Source organism: Hyperolius riggenbachi, chromosome 4 (assembly GCF_040937935.1).
Source record: "Hyperolius riggenbachi isolate aHypRig1 chromosome 4, aHypRig1.pri, whole genome shotgun sequence".
Classification (NCBI taxonomy): domain Eukaryota; kingdom Metazoa; phylum Chordata; class Amphibia; order Anura; family Hyperoliidae; genus Hyperolius; species Hyperolius riggenbachi.
Genome location: NC_090649.1, coordinates 429,179,541 through 429,206,559, shown reverse-complemented (window position 1 = coordinate 429,206,559; position 27,019 = coordinate 429,179,541). Strand labels below are relative to the sequence as shown.

The 27,019-nt window shown below is 44.3% G+C and overlaps 1 protein-coding gene across 1 annotated transcript in view; it reads left to right on the top strand.

Moving 5' to 3' along the window:
* The window catches only part of ISM1 (isthmin 1), an 82,932-nt gene that overhangs the window by 45,953 nt on the left and 9,960 nt on the right, over positions 1–27,019 (top strand). The window contains exons 2-3 of the mRNA XM_068232475.1: positions 7,693–7,914; positions 25,130–25,394. Coding sequence (XP_068088576.1) covers positions 7,693–7,914; positions 25,130–25,394 — 487 coding nt within the window. The remainder of the gene's footprint in view (positions 1–7,692; positions 7,915–25,129; positions 25,395–27,019) is intronic.

The window sequence follows — 27,019 nt, the reverse complement described above, 5'->3', positions numbered from 1 at the left end:
GATATTCTTTTTCGGCGTGTATTTTTTTTCTTCCTGGCAACAAACTGATATATTTTACTGTAAGGTCTGCTTCCCGCCAAGATGCCCCAGCAGCTACCCAGCGTGAGGCCAAATGAGGTTTTTAAAATGTGGGAAGGTTAAAAGTTTAGTTAACAAAGGTTAAATTTGTGAAATTGTAGAAAAGAAAAGAAAAACGTGAGGGGGTTTTGGCATGAAATGAGGGGGCACATAGCAGTGCAGTTTATGGCCAATAAACAGTTCTTCTGAGGTCAGGGCACTGAGGACAGAACTGCAGTGCTGCCACGCATGTCATCTATTCTCACAATACAGCTTCTCCGAGGTCACTACGATGTGTGGGGTTTTTTTTGTTTTTGTTTTGTTTTGTTTTGTTTTTTAATGTTTGTTTTTTTGCGGAGGTTTCAGGCAGCTAAGGACTAATTTAATTGTTTTAATGCACACATTAGCAAAAGGTAAACAATACCTTTCATCCAGAGGAGGGGGTTGGGTAATTGGGAGAACTGCTTCAAAGGGCTTATCCAGAGGAAAGGTGTGAAGATGGCATCTGACTTATGTAAATAAGGGCAGGTAGAGAGGAACATGGCCGCTCCTGTAGCTATTAGAAACCAGGAGGAATTCCTAAACTGAGAAGGATATGGATTGTTTTTTAAAACCATGGCCTCAATTCACTAAGATGATGCTGGAGATAAGGCAAGAGAAAAACGTACCTCCACACAGTGAGAGAGTTATCTTATCTCTTCATTCCTTAAGTTACCACCTCTGTAGTTATTTTCACATGCAGTTAATTAACAACCTGTCTAACTCTGGAGTTTTATTTTAAGGATTGAAAAGTTAACTTCAAGATAGAAGAGTTAACTTTAGGTTTGCCTGAGGTAAAATGTTTCCTGAATATTACATGCCTTATCACCATGGTGATAACTAGAGAAACTTTATTAAAGACAGGAGATAAGCTTAGTGAATTGAGGCCAATACCAGTTACCCGACTATCCTGCTTATCCTGTGTCTCTAATACTTTTAGCCACAGCCCCTCAACAAGCATGCAGATCAGGTGCTCTGAATGGAGTCAGGCCCAGTGCACACCGAGCGGTTTTTGGAGCGATCCGCCGGCCGCATCCGCCTCTAAAAACGCTTGTCTAATGTATTGCAATGGGATGGTGCACACCGGCGGTTTGCGGTTTTTGCCAAGCCGCAAACGCGCCTCCTGCTGCGCGTTTGCGGTTTTCGGAAGCGTTTCGTCCTCAATGTAAAGTATAGGAAAAACGCAAACCGCTCTGAAAAACGCTAGTTCAGAGCGGTTTGCCAGGCATTTTTGTTACAGTAGCTGTTCAGTAACAGCTTTTACTGTAACAATATGTGTAATCTGCTACACAAAAACGCACGCAAAACCGCTAGGTATGTTTAGAAAACCTCTCTAAACATACCTAGAATCGCTCTGAAATCAGCTCCCAAAACCGCTAGCGTATTGCGGATCTGCTAGCGGTTTTGGTGTGCACTGGGCCTCAGACTGGATTAGCTGCATGCTTGTTTCAGGTGTGTGATTCAGCCACTACTGCATCCAGTAGGATCAGCAGGACTGCCAAGAAACTGACATGGTTTAAAAGGAAACATCCATATCCCTCTTGGTAAAGGTTCCCTTTAAGCAAATTTTTTTTTTTTAAGCAGAGGTAATAGCTGTGTGAATTCTACTATGCTTTTTATTACAAACAAGAACATCAAAGACCCATGAAAAATGGGGCAGGAGAGTTATGGTTACTGGATGTATCATTATCTTTAGGTGCCATTTTCGTTAAGTCAGAGAAATACTCAAAATATCCGGCTAATTCCTGAGTTCACCTTTAGACCTGGTTCATATTATCGTTCCCTGTCCGGATCCGCCTGATTGGATCCGGACCGTATACTGTACAAATGGAACGCACGTTCCGCATAGCAATGCAAAGGCTATGCGGACGTTCACATACGTACGTTCCGTACAGTATGGAGCAGGACCGGACTCCGGACAGTTTTCCAGCATGCGCTATTTTTTGGGTCCGGATCTCCGGCCCACGCACCCGGACCGGAGCCGGACCTGAGCCTGACAGCACCATCCGGAACACAGAAACCAATGGAAAACGGAAGGCACAGAACACACTGCCTACAAACACCTGACGTTCTACCCCACTTCCTATGCGTATCCAAGCGGCCATTTTGGATGGGGACACATGGGCCAAGCATGTCTGGAGTGGAGCAGCAGTGACAGACGTGCTGGAGCTGTTTGGCAGAATGTCGGAGGTGGAGGTGAGGCCTACAGCGGAGGAACCTGATTCTACAGGTGCACCAGGTGCACCTTCTGCTGACCCCAACTTTTTTTTTCTTAAAATTTCGCTATTTTTTGCCCACGGATCCAGATGGCAGCCTGATGCATGCCTGATGCAAACGGACCGGATCCGGATCGGAACCGTACGGTTCTGATCCGGATCAGGTCCTGATCCGATCAGGATCAGGTCCGTTTGCATGGCAAAACGTAAGTGTGAACGGGGCCTTAGTCTATAACAGTGTAACATAGGACCAGTAACGAGGGATGAAACATAAGGCAGTGTTTGTATTTTACCAACACCAAAACTTTAATTTTATTTGATCTCATCACTAAATGGACAGTTAATGGCTGCTAGTTTATAAATGGGAGCCGTTCACACTTGTCACTCTGCAGCGGATCCGTGGGATCCGTTGCAGTAAGTGGACCGCACGTCTGTGCAGTCCGCGATAATTCTGGGCAGGTGGATGAGTCTGCATCTGCCCAGGGATATGCTGCTCGCTTCCTGTACACAGGAAAGTAACATGGGGATCCCCATTGGGCTGCAAATGACCAATGGGAATCCTCAGCAACAGGGAGAATTCTTATCGGTTCATGGTGGACCAATGAAAAGTCTCCCTGTTGCTCGGGAGAATTGGCATAATGCAGCCTATGGAGAGCCTCATGCTTCTGCTGGTCTCCAGGCTGAATATAGGGGGACCGATCGGCGGCAGGACAAATGAGCGGCGATCGCTGCAGATGCACAATGGACATGGGTAAAAGCGCATCCTGCCATTTTGCATCCACTCTAGTGGGAACACAGCCTTAACCTGCTGAGCGGTCTGGACGAGCTCAGCTCGTCCAGTACTGCCGGAGCCTGCCGCTCAGGCCCTGCTGGGCCGATTTGGCTCAAATAAAAAGCAGCACACGCAGCCGGCACTTTGCCAGCCGCGTGTGCTACCTGATCGCCACTGCAGCGCGGCGATCCGCCGCATGCAGCGGCGAAAGAGGGTCCCCCCCAGCCGCCTGAGCCCAGCGTAGCCGGAACAAAAAGTTCCGGCCAGCGCTAAGGGCTGGATCGGAGGCGGCTGACGTCAGGACGTCGGCTGACGTCCATGACGTCACTCCGCTCGTCGCCATGGCGACGAGGTAAGCGAAACACGGAAGGCCGCTCATTGCGGCCTTCCGTGTTACTTCTGGCCGCCGGAGGCGATCGGAAGAACGCCTCCGGAGTGCCCTCTAGTGGGCTTTCATGCAGCAAACTTTCAGTCGGCTGCATGAAATAGTTTTTTGTTTTTTTATTAAAAAAAAAACCCTCCCGCAGCCTCCCTGGCGATCTTAATAGAACGCTAGGAAGGTTAAGGCTCGTACACACACCTGACGAAAGGCAACGACGGGTCCGTCGTCACCTCCCGCCGGGCAGGTTTTTCAGCAGACAGTACGGCGTGTGTACAGTCTGTCGGCGGACTGATGAGGCTGATAATCCGCCGGGCGGATCGCTCAGAAACAGCCTTATCAGTCCACCGACAGATTGTACACATGCTGTACTGTCTGCTGAAAACCCGCCGAGCGGGAGGTGACGACGAAACCTGCTCTGATTTCTCAGCATTCACTTTGAGCTGACTTGAACAAATCAGTGTTCAACATATGCCCAATATTCAAAACAGAAATAATATCCAGCAATAAGAAAACAAAATAAAGCTGAAAATGCTCTCTACTTGGGAAAACCTAATGTTTGTCCCAAACAAAGCAAAAATTAAGAAAAAAACAAAACCGCCAGCTCAAAATCCGAATCTCCACCTGAGACATGTGATTCCCAAAGCAGGACACCCTGGACTGAACAAATCTGACTTTTTATCTCACCTGAGAGCCTGTGTGCACATATGCATAGAAGAAAAATCTGGGACATGTGCACACTACCTACCACTTTCCCAGATCCTCACGCCTTGCTGTTGCCACACCCAGGCATGGATAGCATGACACGCAATGCTTTTCCACCTTGTGGTGAGGACTGGGGTGGGTGTTGAAGGAAGGTGTAATATGCACACCAAAACTGAGAAGCAGCGGAATAATAGCAGAACCAGTGACCCACATCCCGTGGAAACTAAGCCTGAAACAATCAATATCCCCAAAGGTAGTTTGGTTATTAACAGCTTAAAGGTTTTAGCAAATACTGGAAATGGGTTGGGTTGTGGAAACGAGAACCCAGTCCTGACTTCAAATGATTTTCATTTCCATTGGGGAAATACAATGTTTGGTTTAATGCTTTGTACCTTATTCCTATTTTTTTTTTCTTTCACTTCCCTTTTGAGGTTCCAGCTTAGAATGCATTTTATGGCTGATTGGTTACTACATAGTAAAATCTATACTGGGGCTCTCAGGTTGAAGGCTGGCTCACACAGGCTTCTTCTCTGTGTCTTGTTTAGCCAATCCCACATTTTTCTGTTGCTGCACGGAGGAGTGTATGGCATTGGTTCCTGTTGTTCCACCATCGCATTTTTTGAGCCCCTAGGAGGACATGGAACTGTGAGCGCAGCCGATGCTGAACTCTACATGTAGCACCCGAGACAATGGGATCTACCGCAATGTTTACACGAACAAGGCCAACTGCTGTCACTGTAGTGTAAAAAATGCTTCCATTCATTTGAATGGAATGGCGGTAGATCCCTTTTCTAAATGACTGTTTGGTCGGTCAAAAAAAAAAAAAAAACATTGTGTTTACTACCCATGGGAATCAGCCCTAACCGTCTAATCACTGATCAAACCTGTCTGCATCTGTAGAAGACTGGTAGTCATGTGTTCTCAAAGACTGAGAAAAGCTCACTTATCTGAGGGCATGTCTAAAAGTAGGAAAATGGGGACTATTTTTAGTGTTCTAGAAAATATTCAGTCATTCCCACTAAGGAGCTTCTTTAGTTATAAGTGATGGAAATGCACAGGCATAAACCATTTACACCATCCAACAGTATAGTTTATTAGGTATATATTACAACAGATTTTAATGGTGCCTTGCTGAAGGTGTGTATAACCTTTATAACATCTAGTTCAGGGGTGGGGAACCTATGGCTCGGGAGCCAGATGTGGCTCTTTTGATGGCTACATGTGGCTCACATACAAATCAGTAGGGGTTGATTCACTAAGCTACACTGCTCAAGCAGCGCAGCTTAGTGTGGCAGTGCACGTAACATTTTCAAAGTAGACACGCTACTGCTGTAGCATGCACTACTAACTTACTCACGCTATCCCAAAACAAACAATGGCTGCTCCTATTGTCCCACTCTGGACCCTGTCAGGTCCAGTGACTTTGTAGGATGAGATCCCCGCCCTTTGGCCTGATAGGCTGCCTGCCAAGTGACAGGCAATCTATTGGGCCAATGAAAGTGTGGGGATCTCGCCCTACAAACTGAATCAACACCTAAGTAATTGTACAAGCTGTTAGTCAGTATTTCTCCTGTCTGGCTCTCAGGAAATTGCTGAAACCCAAGAGAAAAGCTGAAGACTTGTCTGACACTTCTGCTGCCTGGCGGATCAACTGTATATATATCACTATGGCAGCAGGGACGTGAGTTCTGCTGCCCCAGTTTGAAACCTATTGTATGGCTCTCACGGAAGTACTTTTTAAAATATGTGGCGTTTATGGCTCTCTCAGACAAAGGTTCCTGACCAGTGGCGTAGCTAAGGAGCTGTGGACCCCGATGCAAGTTTTACAATGGGGCCCCCCAAGCACTCTATACATAACAATTAATACGGTGCACAAAAACCTGCCAATGGCAACTACAGTGTCAGAGGTGCAAGAAGGGAATGGGAAGTAGTTTGTTAATGATTACCACTGTTCAAAGTATCTATAGAAGTGATTATTATGAGCACAGGACCAATAGAGAGCTAATACTGTGGTTGAGGGAGGGTCCTCCGGGGCCCCTCTGGCCCAAGGGCCCCGATGCGGTCGCTACCTCTGCACCCCCTATTGCTACGCCCCTGTTCCTGAGCCCTGATCTAGTTAGATGATGAAACCTCTAGGTAAAGATGATAAAACTGCATTCTATGTTTTTGCTAAATGGTTTTGAAGGTCTCCTTACAGGGTAAAGAGGTTTGTGGTTTTGTTTGGTTTGTTTGGGTTTGTGTTTTTGTGTTTGTTTGTGTTTTTTTTTTTTTGCGGTTTTAACAGCTATGGCTTATCTCATTGGGGGTGGTTGCTTGGTGTCCCCAATGTTCAATTGTTTTCAATTCTCGTTATACAGAGCTGCATCCACAAAGTCACTTTGCTTGTGACAGTAATAAGTCAAATGAATCGATTTAACCTGGTCATAACTGTCCTATTTTTGTTGAAAGGAATGCTTTTCACTGCATGTTTTTTGTATGTATACCATGTGGGATAGCAACATGTTCTGTTATGCAGGGGAAGGAGGGCCAATGGAGTGGCACGAGAGTGACATCACATGGCTGGTGGAGTGAGTGTAAATAACAATGTTCTTGGCTGGTGCATGGCAGAATCTATCCACCTGGCTGATCACTGGCTGAAGAATTGGTGGGGCATTCTCGTTATCAACCACCTTGGCCAAGTTTCATCAGAATTGTGTATGCAGCTTAACAGCTTTGATGTATTGCTGGGTTACCTTACTACATGGCCTGATGCCTCGCATGAGTCCGGTACCAAAGGGTCCTTAAAGGACAACTGAAGAGAGAAGAATATAGAGGCAGCCATATTTATTTCCTTTTCAACAATACCAGTTTCCTGGCAACCCTGCTGGCCTGTTTGGCTGCAGCAATGTCTAAAGAGCACAAAAACAAGCATGCTGCTAATAGTCAGGTCTGACTATGATGTCAGAAACACCTGATCTCCTGCATGCTTCTTCAGGGTCTATGGCTAAAAGTATTAGAGGCAGAGGGTCAGCAGGATAGCCAGGCAAATTGTATTGTTTTGAATGAAATAAATATGGCAGCCATCATATCCCTCTTGTTGCTGTCCTTTTAGATTTACACTTTTTTTTTTTTTTTTTTAGATTGTCTGTTAAGCTGTCTACTTAAAAATTCCTGCGGGATCCTGGGTTGGATATACTGACTTTTAAATGTCATATTCATTTGTCCACTGCTGTCAGAGAACAGAGGGATGATAAACTCATCATCGTAGGATCTAGTCATCTAGGATCGAGTCTTTGAGGTAGTCATTGAGAACGAAGATCTGTAGTGTTGAGATTCTAAATCCTCCAACGTCTAAAAAAACAACTGGCTTTCCTGAAAATAAGCTCTACGAGTTGGTAGGGACATTTCATCATGAACCCCGCTGAGAACAGTTAATGTACTCTATCTAACAAATGCTGCATAAAAAATGTCTTAACTGTATAAACCTGTTATAATATTGCACATCTCCTAATGCATAGATGTGTTTTTATTTTTCCTGCCTGTAGAATGGAGAGCCCTTCTCTGAAAGCAACTATCCATTTCCCCATGGTGAAAGACCAGAATATCTGGATGACCAAGCAGCACGCCGGTCTCTTCCCAAACATCACTTTATGACTGATGGACATTCTCCTTTACAAAGGGATGGAACCGGCTCATTCCTTCTGGATCTTCCAAACTTTCCTGACCTCTCCAAAGCTGATATCAATGGACAGAATCCAAACATTCAGGTAAATGTGACTTCTTTTTACGGGAGTAAATGCTTTAAATGCCCTTGAATGTCCTGGATTTTGATGGGTTTGGGCATAAAAAAATTTTTTTGTTCAATAAGGCAGTACAAAAAATAGCAGCAATATTTATGTATAGTTTATCTATAGAAGGGAAGAAAATAAGCAAATCAGTCTCTAAAGATAGACTATTGAAGCTGTCTTACCCTTCAATGGCCCCAACTTTTTTTTTTTTCTCTGAGGAGGTTGATATCAGCCACCGCTGCTGAGTTTTATCTAGTGTGGCTGGATAGTGTACAGGTTAAGGTCTTTATTTCTAATACAGGAGACCTGCGTTTGAATCACAGCTCTTCCTATTCAGTAAGTTCTGTGTCTTGTCTACTGTGTACACATTTTGGAGCGTATCTGTGCCCCTACGGGGTGCATCAACTCGGGAAGGGGCAGTCCTCTCGATTCTCAAGACCCATCACCAGCCTGTTCCGGTGAGCCTTCTCTGCCTAGTCGTTTTGAGCGAAATTTCCCTGGCCCCCAAAATCCCCAGACCTCCACACAATCAAGCAGTGTTAGGCCACCTTGGTCATCATATTCAGAAATAAAATCGACCAAACTATCGAATGCACAACTGTCTGTATGGCACCTCTAGTAGCCATCCAGCGTCTTACTGAGTTACTCCCATGACACCTGGATGCAGGCTGTGCTGCCAGAGGCGATTGTTAGTAGGTGGCTATAATCATGGGGTGTATTAACTTTGGTTTTTCTTCTTTGCCCCGAAGCAGCTTCCTTGCTACCTCTGTTTCTTACAGCCCTGGCTCTCATAGATTATCATTAGAATTGGACCACAAAGTCTTACAATGGTAAATAGTTAAAGCAAACCTGTAACATTTAAAGAGGAACTGTCGCAAAAATCTTAAATTTAAAACTCATAAAAATAAATGCATTTCTTCCAGAGTAAAATGAGCCATAAATGACTTTTCTCCTATGTTGATTGTCACTGACAGTAGGTAGTAGAAATCTGACATTACCGACAGGTAAAGGGTTAGTCCATCTCTTCATGTGGGATTCTCGGCATGCCCTTTATTCTTTACAAAGACATTCCCTGAAAAGGATTATACAATGGTGCTGGCCAGCCTCACTGCTCATCGTACACTTTTTTTGGCAGTTGGACATAGAAACTGCCATTCACTAAGTGCTTTTAAAAATAAAGAAAACCCAAAGAAGTCGCTATGAATAGATGGGCTAGTCCAAATTAAAAAAAAAAAAAAAAAAAAAATAGCCCAAAGTCAGTAATGTCAGATTTCTACTACTTACTGTGACAGCGACATAGGAGAAAAGTAATTTATGGCCCCTTTAACTCTGGAAGAAACGTACTTCTTATTTGTAGATGTTAACATGTAGTTTAAATTTTAAGATTTTTGCAACACCGGTCCTTTTAAAAAAAAAAAAAAAAAAAAAAATACATACTTGCCTAAGTGGATAGTCCAGAGCCTTCCCATGTCTTCCTCAACCTCCCCACCTCCAGGCCAGTACCCTCATCTTCTTCACAACCACACTCTCCTCCGTTTACAAGCGTAGGTGTAATACTTGACTATGGTCAACTAAATCTAGACAAAACGGAATTTATGATCTTCCCACCCCGGCCATCCACGAACCTCCCAGATGTGCATGTCACTGTTAACCACACTACCATTCACCCTACCTCTCAAGCCCGCTGTCTGGGTGTCACCCTGGACTCCGCACTCTCCTTCACTTCCCACATCCAAAACCTCACAAAGTCCTGCAACTTCCACCTTCGTAACATCTGTAAGATTCGCCCTTTCCTGACCTCTGCCACCACCAAACTCCTCATCCATGCCCTCGTAATTTCCCGCCTTGACTACTGCAATGCCCTGCTGTCTGGTCTCCCTATGACCCGAACAGCCCCACTGCAGTCCATCATGAATGCGGCAGCCAGAATTATCCACTGCTCCCATCGCTCCACCACGGCAGATCCCCTCCTAGAATCCCTCCACTGGCTTCCTATCCAGTCCAGAATCAGATTCAAGATACTGTGTCTGACCTACAAATCTGTCCACAAAACCTGTCCAACCTACATTTCCGATCTTACTCAGAGGTACACACCTAGCCGCTCACTCCGCTCTTCCAATGAACTTCGCCTAACCGCCCCCCGCATCACCCAGTCCCATGCACGCCTCCAGGACTTCTCAAGAGCTGCTCCAACACTATGGAACTCCCTACCTTCACCCATTAGGGCAGCCCCCTCCTTCAACATCTTCAAGAAAGCCCTCAAAACTCACCTTTTAACTCTGGCCTACTACCCCTCACAAGTGCTCTAAACCTACAGCTGAACTCTGGTCCCCTACCATTCGTGTCCTTACCTCTCCCTCTAGGTTGTAAGCCTTTGGGCAGGGTCCTCCTCCTTTTGTGTCCTACCTGATCTGGCACCTCCATTACTGTGAACCCATGCTATGCATCTGAGTGAACATAACTTGCCTAATCTCCATGCTTCATCCAGTGACTGACTGAGCATTACCTTGTACTAATACTGTGCTGTGTGATCTGGTTTTCTTGTATTCCTGTATTGTCATATTGCTGTATGTCACCCCTAAATATTGTCTGTAACCTAAATTAATGTTCAGCGCTGCGTAATATGTTGGCGCTTTATAAATACAATAAATAAATAAATAAATAATGGTCACACCTGTGATGTTGATCGAAGCCGCTTGTGGACTGACTACTTCAGCTTACTGCGCAGATGCTGTCGTACTCACACATGCGCAGTACCGCCACGCTCAACATGGAGGGGAGAGCGGCCACAAGAACATGTCCAACAAGCTCTTGTCAGATATGTTTCAAAGGACCCTGCACAGCAACTGTGGGCTTATGAATGATTGATCAAGCCTATGGACCATCCCGGGGCTTTAAGCATCCAACTTCTGTTATCTGAGTGGCAGGTTTGCTTTAATGGGGGGGGGGGGGACTGCTGCAAGTACACCTAGATCTACTGTGTGAACGACAAACTGTTTTACAGTAAAACATTTTGTTAAAGATTAATTTAGACTTTAAAGCGTACCTGAGACGTAAAACACATTTATACTTACCTGGGGCTTTCTCCAGCCTGCTGTAGGCAGTGGGCTTCCTCCCCATCGTCCTGGGCTGCTCCATTGTCCTGCAGTCAACTCCGGTAAATTGGTCAGTCGCTCTCCACTGTGCTTGTGCAGTCCCAGCTCTGTGCGCCTCCTGATCACACTACTGTAGCCGGGAGCGTTTTGTGTCTTCGCAGTTAGTGTTGGCAGACAGCATTTGCGTAGAACGCACCAGCGCAGTGGAGTGAGACTGGGCAATGTATAGGTTCTCACTGCAAGACAGCAAAGCAGACCAGAAAGGCTGCGAGGGAGCCCAAAGCCTACAGGGCCCAGGTATGGGAAGTATAAATGCTTGTGTGTTTAAAGTATTAGGTTTCCTTTAAAGCAGGGGTGCCCACACTTTTTAGGCTCGCGAGCTACTTTAAAATTCGCAGAGGCCAGGAGATCTACCGATGTTTTAAATGCAACCCCCCCCAGAAATGTAGTTAGGTATAGGTCCCTTCAGGATAGGTTAGCTGGGTATAGGTCCCTTCAGTATAGGTTAGCTGGGTATAGGTCCCTTCAGCATAGGTTAGCTGGATATAGGTCCCTTAGGTATAGGTTAGCTGGGTAAAGGTCCCTTCGGTATAGGTTAGCTGGGTATAGGTCCCTTCAGTATAGGTTAGCCGGGTATAGGTCCCTTCAGTATAGGTTACCTGGGTATAGGGCCGGTGTCTTCCCGTCGTGGCGACCAGGTCTTCACTCCCTCAGCCGCGGCTGATGGAGGCTCCGGTGGGCAGCGTGAGTGGAGTCAGAACTCTGCGCGTCTCTCCTCCCCTGATTGGCTGCGCGCCTCTTCTCCCCTGATTGGCCAGGCTCTCTCCTCCTTCGCGGCCAGCAGCAGAAACTGCGTTCTACAGCTGCTGGCTGCTAAATTCAATGGGACGCGGCCAAGAGGCCGCGATCTACTGATCAGGCTGTCGCGATCTACCGGTAGATCGCGATCGACCTATTGGGCACCCCTGCTTTAAAGAGAATCTGTACTCTAATATTCTTACAATAAAAAACATACCATTCTATTCATTATTTTCTCCTGTGCCACTCTGTGCTGTTTCTGCCACTCTCTGCTGCAATCCTGGCTTGTAATTAACAGTTTTAGGCAGTGTTTACAAACAAACTAACCAGCTTCTAATAGGCTCAGCTAAGCATAGTGTTTGAGTCATTCACAGTGTGCAGGGGGCCTGCAGAGGGTGTGTATCGCTTCTACCAATCACAAGCAGCCCTGCACATTCCACACAATCAATCCTTAGCCCGACAAACAGGACAGAGGAAAGATACATTGATTTATTACAGAGACAGTGCAGTTAGGAAAGACTGCAGTAAGCCAGAGCAGATTAGAACAGGCATAGGAACTTGTAGGATAGAAGAACTAAGGCTGAAAAATTTGTTACAGAGTCTCTTTAAAGTTTCCTTATTAAAAAAACATTTTTTGTGGAAGAAAAATTTTTTCTTTATCATAGTAAATGTAATCGGACAAAATAATGGTTGAGAGAAAAAAAGACACATTCCCGCTGAAGCAGGTCTTCTTGTGTTTGGCCCAGGCCTCCGTGCAGCCTCTGCAGGTTTTAGTCTGTGAAGGAGAAAATGAGACAAGTCAAGGTTGTAAAGTACCCAAGATGTTTTCCTGTTTAATGTCTGACCTCTATCCAAATAAGTAGAACTTGAAAACCTGAGTGGCAGTCATTCTCTGTGACCCAGCCTTGTGTTGCCAAACATCTGCTACTGAACCCTGAACATGAAAGGAGCACGAGGTGTGATTTATCTGTTGTTCATAATCTGCCCTGACTCTTGGCATTATTATTGTACTATAAACATTCCACACGATTCACATATGTTAATGACAACTCTCCTAATGTGCAGACAACTCCTGGCTTAAAAAAATATGGCTAAATACCAGTGACCAAGATCTTTACTCAGATTTCGTATTGAAGTTAAGAGCTCTAGTCTGATGTGGGGGAGGATACTGGTGGGAAGTCAAGAGATGTTTAACATAATGGCCCACATGCTATTAACTTTTTCTCCTGAGTTTTCTCCAAGGTGATAATTTTTTAAGCTTGTCAATAAAATGCTTTTGAAGCCACCAGAAAGCAAGAAAATACTCCAAAATAATTTTGATAGTACTTTTTCACCAACGTTTTGGTACTTTTCAGCTAAAAAGTGCTAGAAAGCTATTAATGTAATAAAAAATTATCTCTCATGAGAAAACGTAAGGTAGCCATACATCAGGCAATGATGGACAGATTTGAGAGAGATTTGTCTGCTGGCCAATTACTGATCAATTTTATGCTGAAATAAATCTGGAATTGGCCGCCGGTCCTCCGCTGTCCCCCCTAATGTCCAATGTGCTGTAACACTGAGCTGAAGAGTGTACGGGGACTGAAGAGGACCTGTATCGCCGCTGGGAGCAGGTGCTCTGTATAGCCACAGGATCAGGCCCCCCCCCCCCCCCCTAGTTTCCGGTCCCCTTGATGGGAGGTTAGGGGGGCCTGCCAACAAATCGTTTAAGGGGGGTTGCTGGCACCTTGCTGGGACCATTCAAATGTGGCTTCTTGGGAGTGATATGAATGGCTCAGTACACTCTGTAAAGTGTTCTGCAGTATGATTGTGCCATCTGAGTACAAAAATCTGATGATTCTATCTGCTGCTGGTCCATTTTTCAGTCCTTCTGCCGGTCCGGTTGTTGCTGTCTCACAAATTCAGTTCAGACTGCATGTTTACTTCCACTGACGTCAGTAACAGGTCCTTTATGATCTGTGTGGGATCCCAGTTACAGCAGCTGTCTCGGGGTCTGTCTGCAGGCCAGAGCCCTCTCCGCTAAATGGTTAATACAAGTAGAATGTCTTGCCTAAGATCTTTCTATTGACATAGGCCATGTCTCGTTTCTTATCTTCTTTTCAATTTTGTAAATAAGCAGCCGACTGTTTTGAAGAGATTCGGAATTTGTAACATCTGTTGCAATGCTAAGGAGTCCATCTACAAAGTGCTGATTTTTGTTTTCTTTGTGTGGAGTACATTTATTTCCTTGGTGGTCCTTGATTTCAGTCCCCAAGAGGCAGCCGTGTCTTATCTGTGATATCTGTCTCTTATTAGGGATTTTAGTCACGGCTGTAGAAGATTATAATTATTTTATGTATTATTCTGTAGCATGCGTTTTATTTACTAACGGTGCCCTCGTTCATTATTGTTTACTGTCATTTGTGAGATCACTGTGTGTTTGCGTGCCCCTGATGGCTAAAAGTGCCGTCCTTTCCAGGCGCTGCATGCGTCTGAAAAAGATGGCAGGTAACTACGTGAACCACCCACCGCCGAATGACGCCTGTGTGAACCGAGCCAAAAGCTTGTTGCCGAATCTGAAGAGGCAGTTACATTATCTGCTGTTTACATTCCTTTGTCAGCTACTATTAGTATACATTAGGAGCAGTTCTGAAACTGAGCTGTGCACACAGTAAAAGCAGAGAGAGCTGAGAAGTGATCACTAGATTCGCTTTTAATATAGAACTACAGCAGCTATTCAATAAATTACATTGGCAGCTTTCAGAGCAGATAAACTATACTTTTGGAACTTGTAATTTTATAAACAGACCATATTAGTTGTGCACAAAAGCAAATCTGGTAACTGTATGGGTAATAAGTAGGAAAACACATTTTTATTGAATGTTATGTCACAGTTTTAACCCATTTTAAGCAATTAGAAAGCTGCTAGTATTGTCTTCAAAGACCACACAGTTGTCCTTACAGCTGTAATGAAAAAAACAAATCAGTCCTCTCCTTCTGATTATCTTCAGATGCTTTTGCATAGGTGAGAGCCCAATCCAGTGACGCTTCATGGTCTCTATTAGCAGTTCTGTAATAAAGCATTGACCATAAAGCCTGGTACACTCTCATCCAATTTTGATTGGCCAATGACCACCTCCATATAAACTGAGTGCTTACCTAATATAATTTGTTCATGTTGTTCAAAATTGGTTGGCTTTTATACTGCATGAACATGGTAAAATTAGTCAATCAAATTTGGTTGTGTGTATACACCTTCGCCACTGTCGATAGTTAGGTTTAATACAAAAGTGCGTACCCATCTGTGATTGATGTTCGCCGGTCGGATCAGTACCTGATCCCCTTGAGTGACATCGCTGGGCTGTACAGACACAGTCAGCTGTGTAGCTGAGAACGCGTTCTGTTATGCGGAGGGACGACGGAGCGGTGCTTGCATTATGTCACGTGGGGAGCGATGTGATCTAAGGAATCCGGCGTCGCATGGGTGAGTTGATCCACCGGGCAGGTCGCTTGCAGGTGAGCAGTTCTGGGTCGAGGGCTGCCGTACAAATGCCAGTTTATAGGCTGAGGTGGTCAACTTTAATCAAGCATTTGTACGAGTCTATTGGATATTTTATTGTGCTTGTAAATCAGATCAGAAGTGAACCTTAACCGTATTAACAAAAAACACAAAGTTCATTTTTGTGGTTCTATGATTGTTAAAGGGAACCTTAACTGTATAAAAAAAAAAATTAACTTACCAGGGGCTTCTACCAGCCGCCATGTGCCCGCACCAGGACAAACCCATCCTCCAGTCCCCCGCAGTGACTCAGTTTCGTTGTGATGCGCAACCCTGGTCCACCCACCTCCTAATGGCTCTCCCCATCCATGGATGGGAGCGCGATCGAGGACTTGCACGGCTACGCATGCACCGTGGCCTGTCGCCAGTCGGCCAGCCGGAAGAGGGTTGCTGCGGGGGACTGGAGGGATAGTGACAGAGCCGGCACAGGGCTGCTTCAGGGGGATGTTAGAAGCCCCAGGTAAGTTCATAATTTATTATTTATTTATTTTTTTTTTTTTATTTTTTTCATACAGTTAAGGTTCCCTTTAACAATCATAGAACCACAAAAATGAACTTTGTTTTTTTTTTGTTTTGTTTTTTTCTCCCTTAGAATAAAACTACGGAGGGGGGGAGGGAGGGGGTTGTTCCCCAGTTTTGTCACAAATTATTCTTAATGAGTTCATTCTATAGATTACTATCGCTCCCAGTTATGCCAGGGAAACCTGCTTTTATGCCAGTGTCTCCAGTTTTGTGTGTTAGAAAAATCAAACGCTCATCCATCACTTCAGTTTTTTTGCCTTTTGAATGTGCCGATTGTTCGTGTTAATGTTTTCCCAAAACGCTTCCTGCTTGGTGAACTCCGAAGGCTTACGGAGAACTCGGATCCTGAAAAGCAGGCAGAGTTAAACCCTTAAGTGGCGATCCTAAATACAGATGTTAACAATTTCAGTGTCTTGTTTTGAGTGCAATTTCCTACCTTTAATAATGTAAACAGTTATTTCAGTAATGCCTGTAATTTCTTTAATCGGGTCAGTTTATCTTGAATGGGAATAAAGTGGCTTATTTCGGAATGTCATTCTAGTGGGCTTAGAAATTGTACTAGATCCAAAGTTCCTGCAGCTGGCATTGCACAGCAGGCTGGACGGGCCCCTGGTGGAAATCAGCCGCTGCTGCCTGTTTTACATTTTCTGATAAAAATCTGCATACCACCTAAGCCTAACTCCATCCATTCTGCATGATGTTACTCCGTGCTGTGTACATTCTACAGCACCACTCCATCCAGCGGCGGCTCCAGCTTCAATTTTTTTTTCTGCGCGCCCATTGATGGGTAATCAAAATCGATCTTTGTATGGTGAGCTTTAGATATTTTTTGCCTAAATGCTTGTTTTACATTTTCTGATAAAAATCTGCATACCACCTAAGCATAACTCCATCCATTCTGCATGATGTTACTCCGTGCTGTGTACATTCTACAGCACCACTCCATCCAGCGGCGGCTCCAGCTTCAATTTTTTTTTCTGCGCGCCCATTGATGGGTAATCAAAATCGATCTTTGTATGGTGAGCTTTAGATATTTTTTGCCTAACTCTGGTGATAAAATTAAGGCTAACTAGTTTAGCAATGATAGGAACCAAATGTATCCTGATTCAAAACTTCCTGTCTGTAAAATACAAGCTGTAGTTTATTGGCTATCAAGCACTCGGCTTGCGAACCTTCTTCATACTCTATGCCTGTTGACTGATAATGTTATAACATAACATCAGATGAAAGTAGAGAGGGTTTTTGTTTTGTTTTTGCAAATATGTGTCACCCAGATACATTTATTACAAGGCATCTTGCAAGGATTATGAGGTATTTATAGCAAATAAATAAGGCCCTTGGTTTACTGACGGACATGGAGGTTTTTTTTTTTTACATATGCTATCCTGTTCACTGCTGCGGGAACCTGAAACCGTTAATCCTATGTTACTTATGGCCCATACTCACTGGCTACAATTGTCGCCCGTGAGTATGCGCCGTCGCACGGGCGCGCACCCCGAACTGTCGTCCGTCGCTGATGTCGCCAGGCGATTGAAAGTTTCAATCGCCTGGCGACTGTCGCCGCCGCACCTCCGCCGCAACTGTTGCTAGTCCGCGTGAGTACGCGGACTAGCGACAGCAACCTCCATTGAGGTATATGGAGCTTCCGGCGGGGGGAGGAGGAACGTCGGCGACAGCTTCCGTCGCACCGCTGGTCTCTCTTTCGCGTGTGTACGTGGAGGGACCTGGCGAGGAGCTGTCGCCGGCCTGTCTCCCACACGCTCACGTGTGCTGGCGACAGGCCACTTTTGCAGCCCGTGAGTATGGGCCATTAGAAGTGGATGCACTCAGAGGGGCACAGTAATTGGGGAGGGGGAGTGACTGCATCCGCCATTACTTACTGAGAAAGTGAGATCAGAACAAGTTGGGCACAGATGATGGTTAAAAAGCAGTTCTGCTATAAAATATACAACCTTTACAAATCCATAACATAACTCAATAAGTACAGACTAACCAGCAAGCTCATGGTGAACCAGAACTCATTGGAGTGTGTAATGAACTACAATGGTCCTAAAAGCCCCCTTACTAAGATGTTAAGAAAAACAAAAGTTTGCTTTCTTAAAACAGAAAGAATTTGCGATAATTCAGGTTGGAGTGAGCCTGAGATGTCTCCCAGGTTCTGGAGGTGTGTTTAGCTTCTAAGGGTAACAATGGTTAATTTGCATATATTCAGCAGTGATGCACTGGGAGACCTCTCAAGCTCACTCCAACCTGAATTATCGCAAATTCTTTCTATTTTAAGAAAGCAAACTTTTTTGTTTTTCTTAACATCTCAGTAAGGGGGCTTTTAGGACCATTGTAGCCCCTTACACACTCCAATGAGTTCTGGGTCACCATGAGCTTGGTGGTTAGTCTGTACCTCTCGGTGTTACAAGCCCTACTCCATAGAGCCAAATTAATCCATGCCATGCACTGATGAGGATCAAACAATCCGGAACAGTCTGTATGCATGTTGGATTGTTCCGGCTCTGTACGAATTCACAGGATGACACATCATTGCATTCCAGCGGTTCTGGAGGTGTGTTTAGCTTCTAAGGGTAACAATGCTTAATTTGCATAAATTCAGCAGTGATGCCCTGGGAGACATCTCAGGCTCACTCCAACCTGAATTATCGCAAATTCTTTCTGTTTTAAGAAAGCAAACTTTTGTTTTTCATAACGCAATAAGTCATGATGTGAGATGTAGAGAAGAGCTAGGGTATGTCCTTTTTTTCCCTTTTTTTTTTTTTTTTTTTTTTTTTTTCCCCCTGCTTTATTTCCTGCATGAAAACTGCCATCTTGATCGTTTGTGCCCTCCTCACTCACATGTCTCCCATTACCCAGGGAGGATTAGAAACAGGAGTGGACAAATAAGTATGGAATTTAGAAGCCAGTCTTTCCCATGCAGGTGAGGAAAGGGGAGGTGCAGGGGGCAGAAAAGGCGGTGCAGAAGAGGAGGTGCAGGCGGCCCAGAAGGAGTGGTACAGGAGGAAAGGGGCAGGATCCGTTTTCATGGTGTCCATTGCCAGACACTGTCAGCAGACAGTATTGAATGAAGTTTCTTCTTTCTTGGTTTTTTTGCATTTTAGGAAAGTTTTCTGCACTTTGCACAGCAGGCTGAAAAATCTAATAGGAAAAATCTATTCTAAAAATCGAATGGGAACAGCCATGTCTTTTAATCATTTGCACAGGTAAATAAAATGTTTTGTTGACCTTTTTCTACCGCAATGGTGGCTAAAGGTGCCCACACACTGAGAGATCCCTTGGTAGATGCAATAACTGTGATCGAATCTGCTAAAGATTGGTAGCAGAAATAAACCAACCTTACTGATCAGCCAGGATATTTTTTTAATTTTTTTTTTTTACTGGTTAATCAGGGTAGAGGGCCTAAAACTAGGGACATGTCCCCCTGCTAATGCTGCTCTCCCTGAGTATCTATGTAGAGGATTATCGTAGCAAAGATCTCTCATTCACCGCTCCAGCTGGCCTCCTCTATGGATGTTGTCATTTCCTATCATTTCATCATGAGAATTTATGTGCAGTGTGTGGCAATGATGGATCCCTCTCTGATCAGAGTAGGAGCTGTTTTGGGCAAGTCGGGAGAAGATCTGCCAGTGTAAGGCTTTTTGTGATATCCGAAGCCTTGTTTTATTAGAAAAATAACTGAAGAAAATCTCTTGACCTTATTCAATCTGTAACCTCTGATGTGAAACATGCCCTTTACCGTGTGTTGATACTGAGTTTTCTCAAGTCTAGAAATAAGAGAAAATAAAAACTCACTTTTTTTTTTTTTTCTTTTTTTTTCTTTTGGTTTGGGGATTGTTCTATGTCTGTAATGGCTGGCATATGCCCTACTAGTTTATGTGATATGTAATTTTAGCAATAGGTCTGCTTTGGGTAGGCCTCAAGGTAGGTGCAAACCTAACATTAAAAAAAATACATGTCATAAAAAGCAGCCTTTCATGTTATGTTGTGTGCATTTTAATGCATTTGCATATACAAAACGCATATGCGTTTTTTCTTTTGCGGTTTATGGAAATCACTAGGAAGACAACTGGAAGCTGATATACATCAGAGAACATTTTTTTTTTTTTTTTTTTTTAATATACCTCTTGAGGACTGCAGGGCGAAACCCCCTAGTGACCAGGTAATTTTTAGTAAAAAAGGCCACTGCAGCTTTAAGGCCAAGCTGCAGGGCCGCACAACATAGCACACAAGTGATTCCCCCCCCCCCCCCCCCTTTTTCTCCCCACCAACAGCGTTCTCTGTTGGTGGGGTCTGATCGCTACCCCCATGTTTGTTTGTTTGTTTATTTTTAATAAATATTTTTGTTGCAGCTTTAAAAAAAAAAAAAAAAAAAAACTGCTGTTCCTTTAAATCCATTCCCTCCCTCCCCACAGCCGGCCAATTACGGCGATCGGCTGTCATAGGCTTCTGCCTATGACAGCCGATCGCTCTCTTGACCCCCAGGGGGACAGCCGTGTCACACGGCTGTCCCCAGTGCAGCGCTGCTGCTGATCGCAGTGCTGCACGGAGTAAATAGACGGCGATCACGCCTCCGAGTGGCAATAACCGCTCGGAGACTGAAGGCGGGGCGGAGCTCCGCCCCCCCAAGCAGGAGATGCGCGCAGAGCCTGCGCGCGATCTCCTGCAAAACAGAGCCCCAGGACTTTACGCCAATTGGCGTTAGGCGGTCCTGGGGCTGCTGCCGCGGCCACGCCCATCGGAGTGACGCGGTCGGCAAGAGGTTAAACCAAACTCATAGAAAACATATACCATTGCGTTTCTATTGACTTTCATTATGTGCGTTTTTGAAGATTGTGCAACAAAACCAGTGTTTTTGAAAACGCATATGCGTTTTTGATATGCGTTTTTTTCCTTCGGCCCATAGACTTCCATTAGCGGCAAAAATGCAGCGTTTTCCGCAACGCTAGCATTTCTGCTAAGTGTGCACCTGGCATCAAAGAGGAACCAAGGATTGAACTACATTCCAATCAGTAGCTGATAACCCCTCCCCTCCTTTCCCATGATAAATGTTTGCCTATTCTCAAATGGATCATCAGGGACATCTGTATAACTGATTTTTGTGGTGGAACGCCTCCCACAGTGTGTCAGGCAGGGCCGGATTTCTGGCAAGGCCACATAGGCCATGGCCTAGGGCACCAGAAATTTAGGGGCGGCTCAGTGAGGGACAGTAAAGCTGTTGCATGCAGCCATCCCTATCTACAAGGACAGCTTTAACCTTTGAACTCTCTGTCCTGTACTTGTGTCTTCCCTGCAAGACCTGTAAGCTCTATCCTGCAGTTATACTTCAGCCTAACTCTCATGGTGGCACAATGGGTCCATCATTAATGAGATGGCAAACATAACGTAAAAGTTCTTAAGGAAAATATAACTTATAATTTATACGCGTATTACTGAAATAGTTATTGTCTGTGACATCCAATGATGTAAGTAGGATTCTCATTGGGGCACAAGGAGATAACAACCATACAGACAGTATAATTGGCCTTGGGCGGTAAAAAGTACAAATCCGGCCCTGGTGTCAGGACCAAGGTCCTGACAGTTTCCTGTCTGAACCTTGTTGCATCGTGGGAAATATCAGCTGTTTCCAACTGCCAAGCAACCAGTATGCGACTCTGTACATATGTATATCCATTTAAAAATTTATATATATTTTAGCCTATCAAAATTGTTAGGGGGTGTAGTTATAGATAATGGCAGTTGGTGCTGTCGTGTGTTGTGTGTTTTTTTTTTTTTTTTCTTTTTTTTTTTTCTCCAGGTCTTCCAGTAGTAAAGATGATTACGCACAGACTGATTGTGGCTCAAACAATATTAACAATATTAACAAATTAACTGGTGGATATCAGTCATTTTCTTGATCTCTCTTCTATTTGTAACTTCTCACTTTGCAATGTATCGATTTTTTTTTTTTTTTTTTTTTTTTTTTTCGCTAAAGTTCCTCTTTAAGGCCTAGGGCACACCAGAGCGTTTCGGCTGCGGTTTGCGATCGGCTTGCGGGTGCGGATCCGCTTGGGTAATGTATTTCAATGGGCTGGTGCACACCAGAGCGGGAGGCGTTTTGCAGAAACGCATACTCCCGGGCTGCTGCAGATTTTGGATTGCGGATGTGTTTCTGCCTCAATGTGAAGTATAGGAAAAACGCAAACTGCTCTGAAAAACGGCACTTAGAGCGGTTTGCCAGGCGTTTTTTGTTACAGAAGCTGTTCAGTAACAGCTTTACTGTAACAATACATGAAATCTACTACACCAAAAACGCTTCCCAAAACCGCAAAATGCTAGCTGAAACGCTACAGAAAAATAAGAAAAAGCGTTTCAAAATCTGCTAGCATTTTGCGGATCTGCTAGCGTTTTTTGGTGTGCACCAGGCCTAAGTGGCCGTATGAGCACCTTATGCAAAAGACTTAGAGAGGTTCTAACAGCTGCGGTGTGACAGGTTGCTTATCCCTGTTAGGTTATCCAAATGATAAAAGTGTTGTGAAAATGTCTAACCTCCTCTAGCTGCGATCAAGAAGTCATGGCTTGGCTTCCCATCAAAGACTTTAGTAACAATCATCATCTCCTCTGTATCTGGCAGCAAGTGCAGCAAATTATGCCAGCTTTTATTGTCGCTCTCAAACGTACAAATCCTCAGCCTTAGTCTTCACGATAACTCCCCAAAAAAGGAAGTCTTAACCTGCTACGTCTGCTTTTTGTGATATCCAAATCCTTGTTTTATTAGAAAAAGGACTGTCTGGCCTCTAGGTGTATGCAAAAATATATTAAACCTTCAGCCTAAAGCAGATGTTACTGTTTTTGACTTTGCTGGTGCTTGTCAGCCATCTGCCTAGCACATGTCTTCTGCTTTCTGGAAACCTATGCTTCATTATGAAGGTGTAAATGTGACCCTCATGTATGCTGTAGCAAAAAAGCTTATTAAAAGTGGAAATGTTAAAGGTGCACTTATAAATTCTGCATTAAAGCTGCTAATAGTGGCTCTGATTTTCATTACAGCAATTATTCTGTGCACCAGCTTTGGGACCTCATTTGGTTTTTTTTGCAGACGCCTACATGGTCCCCGGCCCACAACCGCTTCAACTCAACAATCTCATGCCAATTAGGTCTCTTATATCTTACCTTTAAACTCACCAGTCTCATCCCAGTTTTGACCTCCATATCTTACCCACAACTCAACAGTCTCATCCCAGTCTTGTATCTCCTATCTTACTTCTCAAAAGTTCTGTCCCTCATATGTTATGCCTGGTACATACCATGCAGATGGATCAGGTCCGATCTGAGTTCTGATTGATTTTGTATAGTAATGATTGGAAATCAAATCGGACCTGACAAATTATGTATTTGACAATCTATCTTACGGGAAATTGCATGGTGTGTACCAGGCATTACTACTCAACAGTCTTATAGCAGTCTTGTTCTTATCCAAAGCTGAACAATTCACAACTGAACAGTCTCAACCCAGTCTTAGGACATGAGAGACAAGACTAAATTGTTAGTAAGAAAAGAGGGACCTCTTTTCTTACTAACAATTCAGTCTTGTCTCGTCTTACCCACAAGTGAATAGTCTCACCCTAGTCTTGTAAGATGGATCCGGGTGATCTGTTAACTTGAGCATAAAAACCCAACAGAATCTCTGAGCCAAATGTAGTGCAGTATATCTGATAAAGGTGTTTCAAGTAGACAAAGTACAGTTAGTGGGCACTCAAAAAAAAAAAGGGGGTTGCCAGCGTAATCAACCACTAAATATGCCTATAATATGCCACTTAGTTGGCCGTGGAAACTCCTGGGTGGTCACACTCCACTGTATGGAACATAAAAATCAACCACCAAAAAGAGGTGAATGAATACAATAATACAGCTGGGGGTTCCCAAAAAGTGTGGCTTCAATGCAATTTCGGATCCAGCAAAATAGCATGTGAATTTGCATGATTTTAGTAGAAAAGTACCCTTACTGTAAAGGAAGAAATAAAACCTATCATCGCAGTCAGCTATATAAACCCACAAATCAATAACATGGTCATGTGTTGCTTCCTGTTTTTTAACATTCATGATTTTGTTTGTAGGATAAATAATTCTTTAAAGTGTAACTGTCAGGCATAAAATAAAAAAATCAATTCTTTTATCTGCTAAACGAGTAAAAAGGATGCTAACCAGGCAATACAAAAGTTAAAATCACTCTCTTACTTTTCTTCTCCATAGAAGATCATTCCCCAGTTTCCCTGGTTCTTATTTGGTACATCTGCCGCACAAAGGAAGTTGCAGGGCATGCTGGGTTTTCTTGTTTACCTCTTTACTTTCCCTTCAGGCATAACTAATGCAGCCTGATTTGGCTGAAGCCTCTTTATCTCCTGTTTTCCCCTCCCACACCTCTGTTCCTCTCTGGCCAATATTTCTCATGCTGAGACAAGGGAGGACACGATGTCAGGATTGGCTTCAAGATACACAGTCAAAATGGATTGTCTTTGATTTTAGGGCTTTTTCTATAGAAAAAAAAAATGTGGACCTTGCAATACATCTGTTATGCAAGTATTTATATACCTATATGTGTTGTTTTTTTTCTGAGATCGTATGGCTGACAGCTCCTCTTTTAACCCCATATTGTTGCCTTCGCCTCCTAAAAATTTATTTTTGTAAGCAGCAGTGAAACGGTCTCCATACTATATGAAGTGCCAAGCTGGGCATGACTGGACTATAATTGCCTAACCGACATCACTGTCTGACCCAAGTCACATACAGCATCTATGTACTCATGTAAATGTAGTTTTGTACCTTGAACTGTTGAGCATTAAAAACACACCTTCATCAGGACTAGAACCCACTAGCGGCGCTTTCCTAAGCACTAATGATTTGTAAAGGTCTTGCTAATGTAATGCTGTGGGTGTTTTTTTGTTTTGTTTTTTTTATCACCTCTAAGTGGGACTACACCCATATATTGCTAATTACAAGCATTTACAAAAGCACTGCTAGTGGGTTCCATGCCTTAAACTTTATACATCTTAGATACTCTAAGAAAAGTACAATTTGCAGTGGTCTTAGATGTTCCCTTTGGCATATTCTAGGGGCTTGTATTTTCTGTACGTTCCATAATTTTTTTTAATTGTAAATCTATAGAGAAAGTAGCTTTTTATTATTTTATTTTGGAAATGTCACCATTGCACAGGAAAATTGTCTTACCCTTTCCCCCCTGCCTTCCTGTATTTCTCAGGTCACCATTGAAGTGGTGAACAGCGCTGACACCGATCCAGAAAATGAAATGCAAAAAGAGAGTAAGGCCAGCTGGCCGGTCTCATCACCAGACTTTAGGAGCTGGTGGCAGAGGTCATCAACGTTGCCCAGGATAAATTATGGAGGCCAGGATTACAAATATGACAGTACGACCGAGGATAGCAACTTCTTAAATCCTCTGGGTGGCTGGAACAGGCAAGGACCCAGCCATCGCACGTTTGATCTCAAAGAACAGCCTGACTATGGTAAGTTCATGTTACACACCTCATGCTATAAGCACTGCATACACATTGATCACTGCGGAGTGACAGTTTGCTGATGTAGAAGAGTTAGTTTCCACTGATGTATAATGGCCTCTATGAAAAAAAATATTGGGTGGAAGTAGTGTATCCATTTGTCATACCGGCCATTCAGCTTGTAGCAGACACAAATGAGGCAAGTTCAAGGCTGGATTTATACTTTATTCCCCAAGGGCTAGGCCAATATGTTGTGGCTCCCCTTTCATGTACAGCATTGCCCCTCCCATTCACCATATGCAGCCCCCTGTTTCATGAACAGGTCCTTAAAGAGAGTCTGAAGCGAGAATAGATCTCGCTTCAGACCTCATAGCTAGCAGGGGCATGCGTGCCCCTGCTAAAACGCCGCTATAGCGCGGCTTAACGGGGGTCCCTGTCCCCCCAAACCCCCTCCGAGCAGCGGGGGAGCGCTTCCTGGTTGGGGCAGGGCTAACCGCCGCAGCCCTGCCCCATGCGCGTCTGTCAGACGCGTACCTCCGCCTCTCCCCCGCCCCTCTCAGTCTTCCTTCACTGAGAGGGGCGGGGGAGAGGCGGCGATGCGCGTCTGATAGACGCGACTGGAGGCAGGGCTGCAGCCGTTAGCCCTGCCTCCAGGAAGATCAGCTCCAGCGACCTTTTTCCGACCCAGGTTTGCGGGGGGTGGGTTGGGGGTGAAGGGACCCCCGTTAAGCCGCGGGATAGCTGCGTTTTAGCAGGGGCACACGTGCCCCTGCTATATATAAGACCTGAAGCGAGATTTAGTCTCGCTTCAGTGTCTCTTTAAGGCATCCGCTTCCTTTTCTCATGTGTTGCTCCCCATTTTCAGTCTCCTCTTTCATATGTAACAGCCCCTCTTCCATGTTCAGGTGCCCCCTTGGGCTGTAGCCGCCCAAGGCCCGGGCCTTTGTGGCCTTTTCCAGAAAGCTGGCCCTGGGCAAGTTGATGCCCAAACTATACCCAGAAATGAGGCAGATTCCAAAAGCAGCCATGTTGACAAGTGTAACGTATTAAAGTACTACCTTCCAAACTGAAATGGTCATATTCAAAAATCCCCTGTGAAGCTGCATTTTCCTGCAGTTATTCCCCCTATCCCTCCAGACTTAAAAAACAAAAAAAAAAAAAACACAAACCCTGTTTCCTGTTAGCAGTTTTGAGAGCTTACAATTAGTCACATTCCACTTACTGTGAAATAGTCCTGTCTCTTTACATAGACACAGAGGTACAGTATATTTACAAAATTTCATTAAACTCAAAGGGCTTAGTCAGTGTGAATTTCACATTCTATCGATCCTCTACTAAGAGATGCTTGGTTACTCTGTTGTACTGGTCCAAGCCCTATCTCATACAGCCTTATCAATCCCTGCCATGTACTGATGAGGGCCAAAAGTCCGAAACAGGCTGTCTACATGTGGGTTTGATATGGCTGTGTAAAAATGAAAGCTATAGTCTTACTATACACCAGTGGTTCTGGATGCTTGCTTGGCTTACCAAGGGCGAAAAAAGGGATAATTTGCATATTCAGTAGTAGTACATTGTGGATAACCACAAATGTTCATTTATAGCTGAATTCTTGCATATTTCCTTCTGTTTTAAGA